Source organism: Pipistrellus hanaki (genome assembly GCF_964339955.1).
Source record: "Pipistrellus hanaki genome assembly, chromosome: 5".
Taxonomy (NCBI): Eukaryota; Metazoa; Chordata; class Mammalia; order Chiroptera; family Vespertilionidae; genus Pipistrellus; species Pipistrellus hanaki.
In genome coordinates this window covers 7,135,124-7,152,491 of record NC_140507.1, presented here as the reverse complement: position 1 = coordinate 7,152,491, position 17,368 = coordinate 7,135,124, and the positions used below count along the sequence as shown (strand labels likewise).

Sequence of the window (17,368 nt, the reverse complement as noted above, 5' to 3'; positions counted from 1 at the left end):
AACTAGACTCTGGAAAATCATAGTGTGTCATAAAATGTGCTTCTTGCCTCTCTCTGGTGAAGAGTCCAGTCTTAGTGTGTAATGTCCTAAGCCACAGTGGTCGGCAAACTCATTAGTCAACAGAGCCAAATATCAACAGTACAAGGATGGAAATCTCTTTTGAGAGCCACATTTTTTAAACATAAACTTCTTCTAACGCCACTTCTTCAAAATAGACTGGCCCAGGCTGCGGTATTTTGTAGAAGAGCCACATTGAAGGGGCCCAAGAGCCGCATGTGACTCGAGAGCCGCAGTTGGCTGACCACAGTCTTAAAGTACCCTTGCAGGTAGTTTCACAGATTTCCAGCCCCCTGCAGCCCTGTCCTCACTCGCCCCCTGACCCCCCACCCCCGGGAAACCTGAGGAAGAATCTGCTGGTTCACACCACGTTCTCAATATTTGCTACATCTCTGCAGGTCTCACACACATTTCTGAGGCCTGTGTGCCATGCAGAGCTACTCGGGCCCTTGTAAATTCTTAGCAACCAGGGCTCTTGGCCTGCAAAGTCCTGGCACAAACAGGAGGGCATTTCTGAGACCTCACCCTGCTGTCTGTCCTCACTTTATGCTGCCCCAGCTCCCTCAGCTGCTTTCTGACTAATTATGGCCCAACTCCACCTCCCAGGCTGTCTCTCCAAGCTCCCGGTCAGGGACTCTGCGGCTTGTCCAGGTTGCAAAGCCACGGGAGGGACAGGATGCTTTTGGGGGTGCTCTGAGGGGCCCTGTTGTTTAGTGGCGGGTGGGTGCCACTGACACTGGCGATGTGATTCTGTCACACCAAGTAGACATGACTTCCCTTTAAAACACTGTCCTCTCTTCTGTGTCCCATACAAAACCATCCTGAGCAGCGTACATGCCCCCAAATAAATATAGGCATGGACAAAAGTAGGTGTATAGTCGTGAGTATGCAAAAACAGAGTTCATCTTTGTATTATTATCTATCTGTTGTTGTATTCTTTATTATTACTAACCTACTTTTGCCCACCCCTGTGTATACACAAGTCTGTAATAAATAAAGTTATACTGCGCATGCTCTGTTACTACCTCAGTATTCATGTGCACTGTGTTCGTTCCTTAAAAGTGCCAAAGGTGTTACCGAAATTGGGTGAAGCTTGTGGGTCGTGTGTTTTCACTGAGTGTGACTGAGACGCAGGCTCTCGGGAGCTGCCGGGGATGCAGGAATGAAATGCCTGAGAAGGGGGAGACCCAGTGGAGGAGAAACGCTTAAAACCGAGACTTCTCGCCGTGAACGCCTCCCCGCCAGTTAATTTGGAAAGAGCGGCCTTTATTTTGCTATTACTAGCGCTGCACCTCTGTCCAGCTCTGGCGGGGCACACGGGAATGTAGTTTAAGGATGACCGGCAAAAGCACCAGTGACAGGGCACAGGAGGTGCAGGGGTCCGGAGGTACACGCTCAGGTATAAGATAGAAATGTGCCCCGGGGTGGGTGTATCACGTGGTGACTGTGATCATTAATGATACTGTGTCATGTCTTTGAAAGTGGCTAAGAGACCTTTGAAGTCTTCATCAGAAGAAAAAAACTTGTGTCACTATGTGTGGGGGTGATAGCTAAGCTGATTGTGGTGACTATTTCACAATCTGCACACATATCAAATCATGTTGTACACTGAAAATCAATATAATGTCATATGCTCCATTGTATCTCAAAAAAGATCAGGTTCTCCGAAACAAACAAAAACCTGGAAACAGCCCCGGTGGGTGAGAAGGAAGCTTTAATGCCCTCTCTGTCCTGGCATCGTATCGCGATAGCTCCATTGTGTGTGAGCCTCGCAGGATGCTAAGTGTTTTACACCAGGAGGGAAAACACTGTCTTAAAGGGCCAAGTGGTAAATATCTTAGCTTTCCATGACATCCGGTTCCTTATTACACTACTCAGCTCTACTCTGGTAGCACACAACACCTCCAGAGATGAGTAACTGGGTGGGCATGGCTATATTCCAATGAGACTTCTTTATACCAAAACGGGGGATGGGCCAGGCTTAGCTACCCCTGCTCTGCACTCATCACGATATTTCATTCTCTCAGCCACTCTGTAAAGTTGCTACAATTATCCCCAACTCAGAGGTGAAGAAAGGTAGGCTCAGAGAGGGTCAGTAACTCACCCACAGACACGCAATTAGTAAGTGGAAGAGTGTGGGTTCCAACCAGCCCATGGGCCCCAAAGCCCAGGCTCTTTCTCTACCCATCCCACCTCCCCCCCCCCATTGCTCAGCCCCTCCCTCTGCTGTCAGGGTACCTGCCTCGCCTGAGGGTGCGTTCACCGTCTCAGGGAGCCCACTTCCCTCCTCTCCAGGTTTGACCTGATCGCCAATGGGGGCGCCGCCTTGACCCTGCACTTCGAGCGAGCCCCGTTCATGAGCCAGGAGCGCACCGTGTGGCTGCCGTGGAACAGCTTCTACGCCATGGACACCCTGGTGATGAAGACCGAGGAGAACTCCATCCCCAGCTGTGACCTCAGCGGCTTTGTCCGGCCAGATCCCATCATCATCTCCTCCCCGCTGTCTACCTTCTTCAGCGCTGCCCCTGGCCACAACCCCATCGTGCCCGAGACCCAGGTAGGAAGGGCGAGAACCAGGGTAGGACTTTCCATCCCGCCCTGACCGGACCTGGCTGGCCAACCCGTCTCTCCCAGAAACCCATAGGAAGGGGAGAAGCAAAAAGTAGGAACACAGTAGAATCTGTAGTCACTGAAGAGAAGACCGGAATCTCCCCTGGACGGTCGAGATGTTTCCGGATAGCCGTGCGAGCCTCTGGCAGTCGCCAGGGCTTTTAATAAAATAAAACAATATACAGATGTGTAACCCACCTGCAAATCGCTTTTGGTTCCTGTTAGTCACAGAGACACAAGATAAGAGGCGCTTTAATGATCTACCTTGGGGCTGCAACAGAGGGCATATTACATTATTGCCTCCCTGTTGCTTTATGCCAATTGTCAGTGGAACTTGCGGGTTCATATAATTACAGCCTCTCGCGGCCTCCTCGCGTGCAGCGAGCAATAAAGCCTGCTGTTCTTATTTACATCTTTTGCCAACCGTGTGGCTTTTAAAAAAGAAACACAACAGTGACCAAGAATAATTATTAATCCAGAAATCATAACCTCAGCCCCTTCACTCCAGGGTGTAGGATAAAGTTTTGTGTGTGTGTGTGTGTGTGTGTGTGTGTGTGTGTGTGTGTTTCCATCAGTCTTGGGAAGTGGTTCTTGCACCCCACACGGGGCGGGATGCTTCGGGGAGGGTGTTTGAGTGGTGTGTGTGCCTGCCACGTGTTCTCAGGTCCTTCATGAGGAAATTGAGCTCCCGGGTACCAACGTGAAGCTCCGCTACCTGAGCTCCCGGACGGCGGGCTACAAGTCGCTGCTGAAGATCACCATGACCCAGTCCACCGTGCCCCTGAACCTCATCAAGGTGCACCTGATGGTGGCCGTGGAGGGACACCTCTTCCAGAAGTCATTCCAGGCCTCTTCCAACCTGGCCTACACCTTCATCTGGGACAAGACAGACGCGTACGGCCAAAGGGTCTATGGACTCTCTGACGCTGTCGGTATGTTTGGGTTTCAAACCCCTATTGATGCTTGAATATCATCATGTATTAATTTGACCAATCGTTATGAAGTTCCTATAGACGTCAAGAACTATTCTAGTAGATAGAAATGCAGTGGTCCATGAGACAGACAAGAGTCCCATCCATGGACCTTCTCGAGACAATAAACCCAAATTGGATGAGAAAATATGAAGCAGTGATATGTGCTAACACGGTGATTTGTACCAGGGAGGAGTGGTGTGCACTGGGGATGCCTTTTATCGAAGGCGCTCAGGGAAGGCTCCTCAGGGGGGTGACATCCTGGCAGGAAAAGAGAGGAGGATGAGGTGTGTTTGGAAGACAACGAGGAGGCCAGTGAGGCTGGGATGTAGTGGACAAGGAGAATAATCAAGAGAGGGGAGAGAGGTGTTCACTTCCGAGTAAGCACATGCAAATGATCCAGAATGCACTGTGAGGATCAGAAACTGGCACTGGGGGAGCTGGACGTCACATGCTGTGTCTCAGGCTTTGCCTTTGAGCAGATCACATCACACACACACACACTTATGAAAGACACCCCTTCCTCCCTTCCCCCCTAAGAGAAGTGTCCTGCAATTATCAGGCTTTGAAGAGTTGTGGGCTGTGGATTAATGTCAACCTACCCAGTAAAATTTCCTACTGGTATAAAGCTATCTGGGTTAATTAAAATCCAGATTCCTATGTTGTTGGTTTTTTGTTTTGTTTTTCTTTTTATAAACAAGCTTGTGATTTCTAAGAACTGTAGTAAGTTACCAAAATAAAAAACCAGCATATTCAGACATTTTCACTGTAATTGGTACCCTATGTTTTGTGTTAGGGGTCTTATGGTTTTATGTTTACATTCAAGCCTTTAAGCCCTTTGAGTTAATTTCTGTATATGGTGTAAGATAGGTGCCAAGTTTTCCCAACAGTATTTATTGAAGAGACTATACATCCTATCCCATGGTATAGTTTTGGCTACTTTGTCATTAATTAATTGACCTTCTATGCAAGAGTTTATTTCTGAGCTCTCTATTTTGTTCCATTGACCTATGTGTCTATTTTTACTGCTAATACCATACTGTTTTGATTACTATAACTTTGCAATATAGTTTGGAATCAGAGAGCATGATACCTATGGCATTGTTCTTTCTCAACATTTCTATGGTTTGTTTTAGGATTGTTTGTTCTATTTCTGTGAGTAAAAAAGCCTTTGGTATTTTGATAGGGATTGCATCGAATCAGTCGATTGCTTTGAGTAGTATGGACATTTTAACAATATTAATTCTTTTAACCCACGAGCATAGAATATCTTTTCATTTATTTGTTTCTTCAATTTTTTTCATCAGTGTCCTATAGTTTTCAGTGTGCAGGTCTTTCACGTCCTTGTTTAAATTTTTTCCTAGGTATTTTATTCTTTAATTTTTTAAAATTTTAAGTAGGACAACTTGATAGGTGGTGTTGTCTTCTCCATCAGATGACAACTAATGTCAGCTGGTCTTTCCTTTAGTGATTTTAGTGGACACTGATGCTTATTGCCTGGATTGATTAGGCCATTAAGATTTGCAAATTAATATTTTAATTCTGCATTGCTTCTTTATTACCTAGAATACTTTCATATAGAGATACTTTCTCTTTAACTGCTTGGTTATTTGAGATACAGTTCAAATAGGAAAGTAAGGATAAATGTTTTATCCTTTCTCTTTACTTACTATTTTTCAGTATAATAAGTCTGTCTGTTTCTTTAACATCCTCTAATGGTGGCAAATTCATGTTTTTTAAAAATACCATTCTGTCCTAGCCGGTCTGGCTCAGTGGAAAGAGCATCAGCCTGCATACTGAAAGGTCCTAAGGTTCGATTATGGCCAAGGGTACATGCCCGAGTTGCAAGCTCAATCCCCAATAGGGGGCATACAAGAGGCAGCCAATCAATGATTCTCATCATTGTTATTTATATCTCTCTCTCCCTCTCCTTTCCTCTCTGAAATCAATAAAAGTATATTTAAAATAAATAAAAATAAAAATACTCCTCTGAACTCAGAGTGAACTGTCTCTAATATAGTATAATAGTTTCCATCCATGGAAGTTATTTTCTTTACTAATGCTCAGATTGCACCATCTTTGGAAGCCTCTTCAAACTGACTTCCGAATTCTTTCAACATGACCCCAGTAGATTTTTGTTCTTTCCTTTCTATCTGGTGTGATAAAGTGGCCGGGCCTCATCTTGTTCATTTCTTGCTCTGGCTATATCTTCCAGGAGCCCTGATTCTTTTTAATGAGAAATCATATTTCAAGGCCACAGCCAGCCACTAGCAATTCTCTCTGCTGCTGGGGCAGTCATTGTTTTTTGGAATTTTCAGAGGGCAGGGTAGGATATATATGGTTTTACTCAAAAAGATCAAACGCATCTTCTGTTCCTATCGACACTCCTATATCTCAGGATTTAAAAGAAGTTGCGAGAATCCCCGAAGGTGACACACGCAGTTGAGAATTTAATGTAGTAGGAATCGCAATAATAACAGGGGCTCATCTTTCGAAAGCAGCGTTCCAATTAAAAATGTGTGGCCTCTTGGTGTCCTATCTCGTGTCTCCTTCCCACGTATCTGAGAAATTAAGGCCTCACTTGCTCCGTTTTCCACGTGGGAGAGGGAAGCCACGAGGAGGTCTGAGCAGGAACAGAGTGAGGACTAAGCCCTTTATCTCCCGCTTCTCTCTCCCATTTGTCCCTGCAGCAAACACAGGGGAAGGGCGGAGAGAGAAAGGGGGTTTTGTAGTTTCTGAATTCTGTTCCCCATGGACTTGCCCTGGAACTGCCAGGCTGGGTCGAGTGCCTGCGTCACCCAGCACCTCTGGATTCCAGAGCGAACTTTCCGAGTGCAGCCACTCAACCAGGCTGCTGCCTCCAGCCTCTTGATAAATGAGCCACTAAGCCTAGCCAGTTTGGCTCAGTGGATAGAGCGTCGGCCTGCAGACTGAAGGGTCCCGGGTTCTATTCCAGTCAAGGGCACATGCCCAGGTTGTGGGCTGGATCCCCAGGGTGAGGTGTGCAGGAGGCGGCTGATCCATGATTCTCTCTCATCATTGATGTTTCTCTCTTTCCTTCTCCCTTCTTCTCTGAAATCAGTAAAAATAGCCACTAAGCTTCCGTAGGCCTTTCTCCCAGCAACTGCAGATAAATAATGGAACTCTAATAAATGCACGTGGCGAACAGTGGGCTGGGGGACACGGTCTCTCCCGTCCCTCTCGGAAGGAGAGCCGCATCGGGTCTTAAATGATTCAGCTCCTGCCTCCGCGTCACTGGGGTCATTTCTGAAAGCCAGCTCCTCTTCAGAAAGGTCTTTCCATCCCCACGGAGTGCTCCTGTGTAAAGTTTCAAGGTTGAGTTCAGCTTGAAATTTGAATTTAATATCGTGTGGGATCGTGAGGAGAAAAGCAATCAGCCGCCTCTGTGGGGCGGGATTTGGGAGCGGGCTGGGTCTTGGGGTGAACGCGTGTTTCCCGGGCCTGGGGCGTGCTCTGCTGTAATCAGTCAACTCCCCGGTCCCCGCCGGCCCTCCCTTCTCACCCTCCAGTGTCGGTGGGGTTCGAGTATGAGACCTGCCCCAGCCTCATCCTGTGGGAGAAGAGGACCGCCCTGCTGCAAGGCTTTGAGCTGGACCCATCCAACCTGGGCGGCTGGTCCCTGGACAAGCATCACATCCTCAATGTGAAGAGCGGTACGTGAGCATGTTGCCTCCCGCAAACAGCCTCCTCTCTCCTGGACCCTCTCCGTTTCATCGGTAATCTCTCCCCGCCCCTCGGCCAGTTTCATCCAATGCCCAAATACTCACTGGTTTTCCCATCTTCTCTTTTGAAATGTCAAAGGATGTGGGGCTGGTCCTCCCAGACTGTCCGCCTTCATGTATCTCACAATTTTCCAATTATCTCTGCAAATATTATCCTGCCCAACCCCTGGGGCCTGCCCGCCCCATCTCTCAGCAAAGGGAAGACATCAGATGGACATTTCCTAGGGCATCTCTTCCCCACGTCACGTCCCGTGCCCCCAGCAGGCCGGTAGGAGTGTCTCTCTCGGGGCTGCACAGCCACCTCTGTTCCGCCCGCAGGCATCCTGCACAAGGGCACCGGGGAGAACCAGTTCCTGACGCAGCAGCCCGCCATCATCACCAGCATCATGGGCAACGGCCGCCGCCGCAGCATCTCCTGCCCCAGCTGCAACGGCCTGGCCGAAGGCAACAAGCTGCTGGCCCCCGTGGCCCTGGCTGTGGGCGTGGATGGGAGCCTCTTCGTTGGCGACTTCAATTACATCCGGCGCATCTATCCCTCCCGCAACGTGACCAGCATCTTGGAGTTACGGTAAGCGGCCACACAGACGCCTGCTTTTGTTCCATTGCTGCCATGGCCACACGGCCTCCTGAGTAATCGGTGGCTGCATTGTGGTTTCTGCAGAGAATAGGGATTCCCTGGGAGGGGCTGAGGTTCGAAACCTAGGACCGGACTCCAGTGGGGATTTGGGGAAAGGCTTTGTGTAGCTATAAAACACCGCACAGGCATTTCGTTACAAACAAGGAAAGCCATATCAGACCTGGTGTTTGGGTTGGGTCCCGGGTAGCTGTGTGTTATCAAACCCCCGGCCTGAATCTAATACATACCACACAGTGAGAGAACTGTTGGTCCATTTCTGAGGTTTCTAGATGGGCACTTTTTAAAAATACAGATTCCTGGAGCCCAATCCCGGAGGCACTAATTCAGTCGTTCTAGAGGCCAAGGCGTCCTTTATCCTTGACAAACTTGGTAGGAGATTCCTATGCCTGTCAACATCTGAGAACCACCAATAATTAATTACTAGTTCACACGTTTATGTTGAGCAGCTCTCTGGGTGAGCTCTGTGAATCCTCTGCATTTTCCCACATTTAATGGGATGTGACTTAGGATGACTTAGAATGGGCCATGCTAGGCCACTCCTGCCCCCTTCCCCAGTAGATTCAGTGCTTGCTGCTAAGTCTAAAGCCCAGACTCCCCTGCGCTGAACAGAGTTTCTTGGAAACTCTCTTCCCAGGGAAGTTGATTCCAGGCCATTGAACCTTGAGAGGGATCTGTAAGTAGAGAGAGATGAAATCTATAAATAGGGGAGAAATGTATTCAACAGATACTTGGGGGATGTATACTGTGCCTGGGACTGGTTGGGTGGGGGTGTAGGGGGCGGGGAGGCGGAGATAGGAACCAGCAAAGTCCTAGACATTGTGTTTGTGGTCTGATAGAGAACTTCAAATCATGTGGACAACTAAAAAATAACTTCAAGTTGCATTAAATACTTTAAGGAAAACAACAGGCTAAGGGATATCAATTATGGTGGGGATGGAGGAGGGATGAGGAAGCTACATAAGGTAAAGTGGTCAGAAAAATACCAGGTGACATTTGAGCTGGGTCCTGAATGATGAGGTCAACCATGGGAGGATCTGGGGGAAAGGGTTCCAGGCAGAGAGAAGTTGTGCAGAAGCCCTAATATCAGCAGATAACCTGGTTTATTTAAGGGATGAATAACATCCAATATGGCGGGTGGGTGGTGAGCTCAGGGGAGTGTCTCAGAGGGGGTCCGAGGGGGTCAGAGAAGTAGGGAAGGGACTGATGCTTCAGGCTCTTAATATCATGTTGATGAGAAGAGATCATATTCTTACTGCAATGGACAACCATTGGAGGTGGAAGTAGAAAGTGGTGGAGTTGATGTGATCTGATTTGCATTATTTTAGAAATGATTCTGGCTACTCAGCTCCCGGGGGCAGGACTTAGATGAAGTCACAGGTTGCTCTTGCATTTTAATATCTTTGAGGCCTCTTCTGGGAGAGAGATCAATGGCCTGAGCACCAGGAAGTGCTGCTGAGTATTCTTGGGAGCTGAGACTGTGCCCGGCCTTGGAGAGGTAAAAAGAGAGGAGAGAACTGCAGCTCCATCCCTAGCAGGTTGCAACCTCTGTGGTCCAGTGGACATTTCCTGAGTGTGGTGGTGAGCCACGCCTGTGCTGGACTCTGATGTCCAGACAGGGATGAAACCAAAGCTCAAGGAGCAGCCATTCCAGGCTGAGACGGGCACCCAGGCAGTGAGGCAATTCAAGCTGTGTTCTAGAAGAGCCAGCAACCCACACCACAGAAGGACAAAGGGGGAGTTCATGTGAATAAGAGGCTGTCATAACCAAAAGATGAATAAGGAGAGGAAAAAGGAGGCAAAATGGAAGAGGCTGGATAAACTCCACCTGCCAAGTTGGCAGCCAGACAAACCACTTTTCCTACAGCTCCCTGAGTAGGTCCCCTTCCCAAGAGGTTTATTTCCTTTTCTGTCCCAAGACAGCCCTCTTTTTCCTGGGCCTCCTGTGGGTCATGGAGACCTAGGAGAGGAGGCAGGGGCTGACGGTAGCATTGTCCTTTCCCATGAGGGTCACACTTCCCACTGGCATTTGTCGCCCTCCACCTCTTCCTTGTCTCTGCTCTTCCTGCTCAGCACTGAATTGGCACCTGCCAGCTGCATTCCCACCTCCGAACCTTGGCTCCTGCCCCTCAGCCTACCTACAATATCCTCCCTACTTCATCACCGAGACCATCTGTAAGGCTCCATTTGAAGGCCCCTTCTTCCTTGAAACCCGATCTCCTTAGTGGAAATAATTCTCAGCCTTGTCTGGGTCACTTCTGTCTAATTTTCCACAAAAGTTGACAGTGTTTACTGCCTTGTTTTTGATGTATTTCTGTGTAAGTCTTAGGGCCCTAGTGTGTGCGTTTCTGTGGAGCAGGCAGCTTGGGTATCTTTTCCCCTTGATGCCTAGAGTAGTGTCTGATCCACACCAGCAGCTCCCCTGGTTGGAATTTGCCCTTGGTTCCATGTCTCTTGAGTTGTAGAGTCCACAGTATGGGTACCAGCCCAGAGCCCACCCAGAGCCATGCCACACCCACGTGGTGACAGTGACACAGCTGGAGGGCATGGGACTACCAATTGCCCTCAACAGCCATATGGTTTTTGTTGTTGTTGTTTTTTTCCTTTTTAACTGCCTTTGGACGTGTTCTTGCTTTCATCAGCCAGGTATCCAGAGATGATTAGAAGTTAAGCTTTTACAAGAACACTGGTTTGATTCTTCTTTTCTTCCCACTACATACCTGAAAACAAAGGGCTGTCAATCCCCGCTCTTCACAACAGTAACCTTCAAAGGGAGAGAGGAGGGAGGGAGAGACCTGTCTTGCTTATGTCTTTTCTCCACTGTGAGCTGGCAGCCGAATGATTTCATTTCAGGAGCCAGTGCCCATCCCTCTCTCTCTCACCCACCCCAGAGGTGTGCCTCTGAATCCTAATTTTATTTAGATGCTCCCATCATGCTCGCTGTTCTTCTCCCTCCCTTTGCCTATGGAAGCACACCTGGAAGACATCCAGTGCTGGGAAAGCCTTCTTCAATTCCTCCAGCATTGGAGACATTTTCAGCATTCACTCCCCCCTCAAGCCTGACATGACCTGTTGTAGCCCATTTCCCTTCTTATTGCTTCTTATAGCTATCACCCTCTCCAGGTGACTCCTAGAAAACCTGAGTCCCGTGTAGCAGAATAAATGTCAGTCACTAACTACCATATCAGGGTGAATATTTAACCTAGATAAATCTTTCCTTCCCCCCCCAATTTGAGACTATCTTAAGAATTGGACCCCAATATAAGGCAGTAATTGATAAGGGATGGGATGCCTTTTCTTAATATGTCCCCTTTGGCAAACATAAGATTCCTGTACTTTCCATAATATTTTTAAAGTCTATTTTTTTAAAACTTTCCCAAATATAAAGTTATATTATGATACTTAATATGTTTTATTTCAACTAAAACACTTCCCGTGCTGAGATTCTGATGGTGCTATTGGCATCATTGCATTGTGAAAGCTCTTCAGGGAGGGAATGTCTAGCTCAAGGGTGTCAGTGCTGGAGAGGAAAGAGACATGAGAAAGGGAGCCTAGAAAGGAGGGCAAGGGCAGCAGAAATTGGAGTAAGCCTCACCAGGCAAAGATAAGTTTTGCCTGAGAGTTTCTACCAGGACAGACCCTACTTGATGCCAACACAGGATGTTCAGGAGGAAGACAGTTGTAGTTAGAGAGCAGACACTTTCCCTGTGAGGTCAGGGTATAAACTCGGAGGTCAGGAGACCAAATATAGCACAGCACCCAGAATAGCAGTAACAACAATAGCAGCACAGCAGTAACCACAAAACTTTGGACTGTTGTTGGCTCTATTTTCAAAGCTCTTTTACCAAAGACAGATCTGGGTTTCATGCAATTTCAGAATGAAATTGAAATTATTTAGGATGAGAAAAGAAACCAGAGCAACTGCAGATTTTGAAAAGCAGACAGTTACTCCAAACATCATAAAATCCAGACAAATAACCTAAAATTTTTTATTAATTAACTACTCTTACATTTCCAGGATACTTTTTTCCTACACTTTTTGACTGCATCCTCTTTGGTTGTCTCATAATATGACAATGACTTTGTAATGTCATTATCTATTAAAAGAGAGATTCAGTCTTGCCTTAGGTATAGCTGGTCAAAAGTTGCTTCGGATTACTGACAAATTAGATGTTTTTCTTTGATGTTCACGATTGATTACGGGAGATGTCGGGAAAATTGTTAGAATTGTCAATGTTGGGAAAACTTCATCAAGCTTCTTTCATAGTACAATATTTCTGGGCATTTCAGATTTTTGTGTGCAGTGAATAATCTAAATACTTTTTGGACCAACACTCTTCAGCCAGCTTGTCACTGATGTCCTGGTAATAGTGCAATGTGACTTCTACCCTGGGCGTGGCACTTCCTGTCACGGTGGGAGGTGAATCAGCTCAGCAGGCAGGGGCATTCCTGACAGTCCTTCCTAACCAGTGTGTCTAGCAATAATCTAACAAGACGGTGCAAGGAGGACATAGCAACCACATAAGCACATCCCCCTAAAAGTAAACTAAGTGGGTCCCAACTCACTTTTGTTTAGTTATAACTAAATCAAACAAAAAATGTGGCCATTCCAACTCCACCCTCTTCTGTGGCACAGAGAGTGTTAGAATAGAAAAAGACAAGAGCTACATAGCCCACTGACACAGACAATAGAGTGGTAAAGGCCTGGGAGGGGTGGGTGCAGGATGGGGGTCAATGAGAAAAATAAACAAACCAAGGGGACATCTGTAATACTTCCAACAATAAAGACAAATTATTTTATTAAAAAGGGGGGGGGGGGAGACAAGATCTGACTGCAGCGTGGCGATTCTGGGTAGAATATGAGGGGTTGGGAACCAGCCCAAGGCAGGGTCTACCCAGCCTCATTCCACTCTCCATCACTCAAGAACCCATTTGCCCAAGCTACCTCTCTCCAGGCCTCCTTCCTAAAAATCAGCAGCATGGGAATAAATCATGTCCATATTTACTTCTTCTGTTCACAACTAGGACAAGCGCACACACACACATAAATCACAAGACAGCCCGATGAGCCCTCTGCAAGGCAAGCTGAGAACACTCGGAGAGACCCTGAAGGTCCTCATGGGAGTCATTGAGACTCCACCGTGTGAAGAGCTAATCCAGCTCGTTCTTAAACCTGAGACACCACTTTTTCCTCAAAGCATAAACCTAAAAGCATGGTGTTATTGAGGCCACGGACACAAAGCCTATGCTTTGAAAACAGGGATACATAGACCCAACAATGCTATTATTTGGGTTTCTTGCTAAGCACCCACTCTGCGTATGGCCCTGGACTGGAATAGTAACGACCTCAGTCTTTCACCAGAGCTCATGTCCATGTGATCGTTCAGACTCTGTACTCCCAATGACTTGGTCCCCCACACCTGCCCTTCTCCTTCCTCCAACAGAGATACCATCTTAATCAACTTAAAGCAGATGTTCTTAGGCAATAAGTAGGTCAGGTCTGCAGACCCAAATCCCATCCAGTCTTTTTACAAAATCTTGACTTAAAAAAAAAAAAAAAAAAAAAAGTGGAATTGATATTGCAATAATTAAGAGCCAAATATGACTACCACTGGTGGCAGATAACATTTCACTTTCATTAAGCAATATAAAACAGACACGCCGACTCCCGGCTGCCGCCCCAGCACACCAGGCTTTGCAGAGTGAATCTCAAATTGCACCATGTCAGTCAGAGCTCGGGAGTTATCAGCATCATTTAATTAACTTTTTTTTTTTTTTTTTTTGCAAAAACTAACACATTGGAATAAAATATAAAAATGTAATCCCTGTGCAAACCCACCACTAATGATGGCCCCCAGCAGAGGCCTGAGCAGCAGGTGAGCAGGAGTCAGCCTCAAACCCTCTTTGTTCTTTCTCTGAAGTCTCCTCCCTCAGCCCAAAGCAAAAGGGGGATGGGGCTCCTTCTGCCTTAACCGGAGGCCTCAAGAATGGGGAGAAGTTCTCTTTCCTTGGGGGCCCAGCATCTCTCTTTTTTCCTCTCTAATGTGGTTAACTTCCGGCCACTTTCCTGTTGAAATTGCCATGTCTTTTTGTTCCTAAGAGAGAAAAAAACAAACAGCAAAACTTTCACTAGTTTTCCAAAAAGGAAAGGTCTTTGGCTCCAATGACAATAGGATCTGATTGTCTATGAATTTCATTTAAAAAGATCGCTGGCTGGGGGAGGGAAGGTGGCAGGGAGCAGGCATAGGAAATGGTTGTGATTCTCCGGGTTTGACAGTGTTTGCCAAACTGCAGTTGGGTGTGGGCAGGGACTTTCTCCTGGGTGGTACTGACTCTACCCTGTCATGCACCCATGACAAGTAGGTGGCCCAGGTGGCACCAGGATGCCCCCCCACCCCCCAACACCCGGGGCAGATGTTACAGATGAGTCACGGTACTCTTTATAGCTAAACTTGAATTTGGCTTCAGAATCTTTCTACTTCTGTCCCGCCTCAGCCATCACCCATCAGCAGGTGTTGGCATGCAAGAGGTCACCTCCTTGCCATCCCTCCATTGGCCACAAGACCTGTCTCACCTATTGCCACCTGTGGAACAGCCTCATTGCTGGTCCAGGAATTCAAGCATTCTTGCCTAGATTTTTCCAATGGCCAGGAAGAATTCCAAATCAGGGGTCTTCCCAGGAAATTGAGCCAGGAGCTGTCAGCTAAAAGTGGGGTAAAAAAAGACTGCCTACTTTCAGTCCCTTTATTAAAAATAATAATAATAATTATAATAATAATAGTAATAAACAAAAATGTGATGTTTGTTTTATCATCAGTTCTTCAGCTAACTGTTTGTTCTTTTTCCTTCTGTTTTCTTTCTATAAAGAAATAAAGAGTTTAAACATAGGTAAGACGAAAAACTCTTTCCTGTATCATTTGATATGATTCGTTTTGCTTCCTTGTCTTTGCTTTCTGTTTCGTGCATCTTATGTAATGTTGTGTATTTTTGTGTACCAAATATAGTCACTTTTTTATGTGCTGATTGTGTGTTGTAGATACGATAAGCTTTGGCAATTATGAAATGCAGTCAAAAAGCAAGCAAATAAGCTGACAGTAATTAGAATTTCCGGGAGATGCAAAAGCAAGATAATGAACCCTCAGCGAACTTTTATCCTGACTGCTCAGCGTGGTCCGTAATTGGGCTAAACAGTTGAGACAAACTTCTGGCTTTTGTAAATGCTGGACGGGGTTCACAAAAGCTTTAATGAACTGGAAACGGGTCAAAAACTCATTTTCAACTCATTAATGATTTCCCCTCCCTGGATAGATGGTCATTTAAAAAAAAAAAAAAAAAAAAAAAAAAAAAACTTAATTGTCAATCTGCTGGTCACAATGAATCCAAGAGTTGGATGCATTGGGGATTTTCATGGCGTTCAGTCGCTTTTTAAGTAGTATGAAGGATACAGACCAAGTACTTTTTGTCTCAATATCCTTTGCCATTCAATCGCTCCAAGGTTAGCATTTAAAATCATACTGGTACCAACATATAAGTGTGCCTACGGCTCTGGGGAGCTTCCCCTTACAAAGTTAGGACAAGTCCAGGGGGCACTGAAGTGGATGAAGCATGAGCTTTCTGGAAGAAAATGATTTCACTTTTACTTGGGAAAAGAGAAAAAGCAACACTTTTTAATACTCAAGGGAAATGTATTTTAATACTCGAGAGACATGCCTCTCCCTCACGCCTTAAAATGAAATGTGAAGGGCGATCATGCTGTTAGGTCCAAATTAGCCAAAGGGTGGAGTCCAGACACCCACAGTCATCCCAGTCAGTGGGAAAGCTGCGAGGCATTGGGGGAGTCCTCTGCCTTCTTCTCAGGCACCCCCAAATTGGCTGGTCATAGCCACCCCAATGGGTCGAATAATAAAAGCAGCAGCAGCACCCTGAAGGGACATCCCCCTTCAAACTCACCCCACTGGCCCTTCGCCCTCTCCACAGAAGTGGAGGGATGTCCTGTGCACCTCGCTGAGCTTTCCTGCAAGACTCCTGGTGGGAATGAGTAAGAGGCCTTGGGGGACAAGGGGGCTCCAGCAAGAACTGGCCCCACACCCTCAACTGTCTGCTCGCTGCCAGAGATGTGGAAAGCTTGAGTCAGGCTCCCTAGAAAGCCCAGAATTAATTAATCTAGCTCACAGATGTGCAAAACGCCGATCCTTCTGCTGGCCACGCCAGCTACTGTCCACTCAGTAACGAAGTACAGCATCTAATTAAAAGTGGCATGAATATCTCCCTTTCTGCCCTCATTTGTTTTGTATATATGGATATTCTCTAAAGACTTAATAGCCAAAAAAAAAAAAAAAAAAAAAAAAAAAAAAGGAAGGAAGGAAGGAAAGAAAGAAAGAGAAAGGACGGGATCCGGGTAGCCTTCCCTTCCAGACTAGTTATCTAGGCTGGAATTTTAGAAAGACCTTGACTTCTAGTTCAATTATGTGTCATCATAGCAGCCGGAGGAGAAGCTGGAATTAAAGATGGTCTCGCTTCACAGATTGTTCCTAAAAATAGCTTCCTTCTCCTTTTCTTCCTTAAATCAGGGAAGAACCCGAACGGTGGTGTTTTAATTAGTCGTTTACTAGCTGGTGTCTACAGGACACGCATCCAACACTGTGACCGCCCTCGCCCACCCTTCACCTCTCCCAGCTCCTCCCTTCCCATAATGCCAAACTGCAGTTGAAAAATAACTTTAAAAAATAAAAAATAAAAAGCCTGTGTTCATTTTAGGCATCATCTGTCACACTAGGGCGGAGAAACGTTCGCTGCTTGCATCCCGGAGACAGTGATTTTAGTAGCCAGCATGGGAGGGGCATGAGCACCCAATCTAGTTGCAACCTCCAACCAGCAGCAGACAGTGCAAAGGGAAGAAGCGGTAGGGTTTGAGCCAAAAGGAACATGAGAGTGGTCGGATTTGATTTCTCCATGACAAGGAATCTAGGACCAGCAGAGCCCGCAGTCTTACCTAAGGTCACCATGGTTTGACAGTGTGGCTGTTCCACAGGTGGCAATAGGTGAGACAGGTTTTATCAAAGCCGGGTCAGAGTTGAATTTGAGTTTTCTGTGTCGCATTCCTGAGCCAAGTCTACAAATTTTACTCTGTCCTGGTCAGTAAGACATAGGAGATCAGAGAAAGAGGTCTAGGTCTCTGAGGCTTCATGTCTTTCTAAGACATTCCACACACCTGAGGTATTTATCTCCTGAAGAGGCTTAGGGCCCTGGCCCATCTAGATGGTCCATACCTGTGACCTCATTATTACCCATGATTGAAAAACTGGATCTCCAACCCCAGTAATTCAGATTTGGGATGTGGTTTCCGCAAGACA

General features: G+C 46.6%; 1 protein-coding gene across 4 annotated transcripts in view; it reads left to right on the top strand.

The window, feature by feature from the left end:
* TENM2 (teneurin transmembrane protein 2) overlaps positions 1 to 17,368 on the top strand; it is a gene marked incomplete at its 5' end in the record, with an annotated part of 1,050,472 nt that overhangs the window by 987,283 nt on the left and 45,821 nt on the right. For all 4 annotated transcript variants that reach the window (XM_084884006.1, XM_084884004.1, XM_084884005.1 and 1 more), the window contains 5 exons: positions 2,353 to 2,614; positions 3,332 to 3,599; positions 7,169 to 7,312; positions 7,700 to 7,949; positions 14,883 to 14,903. In XM_084884006.1, coding sequence (XP_084740132.1) covers positions 2,353 to 2,614; positions 3,332 to 3,599; positions 7,169 to 7,312; positions 7,700 to 7,949; positions 14,883 to 14,903 — 945 coding nt within the window. The remainder of the gene's footprint in view (positions 1 to 2,352; positions 2,615 to 3,331; positions 3,600 to 7,168; positions 7,313 to 7,699; positions 7,950 to 14,882; positions 14,904 to 17,368) is intronic.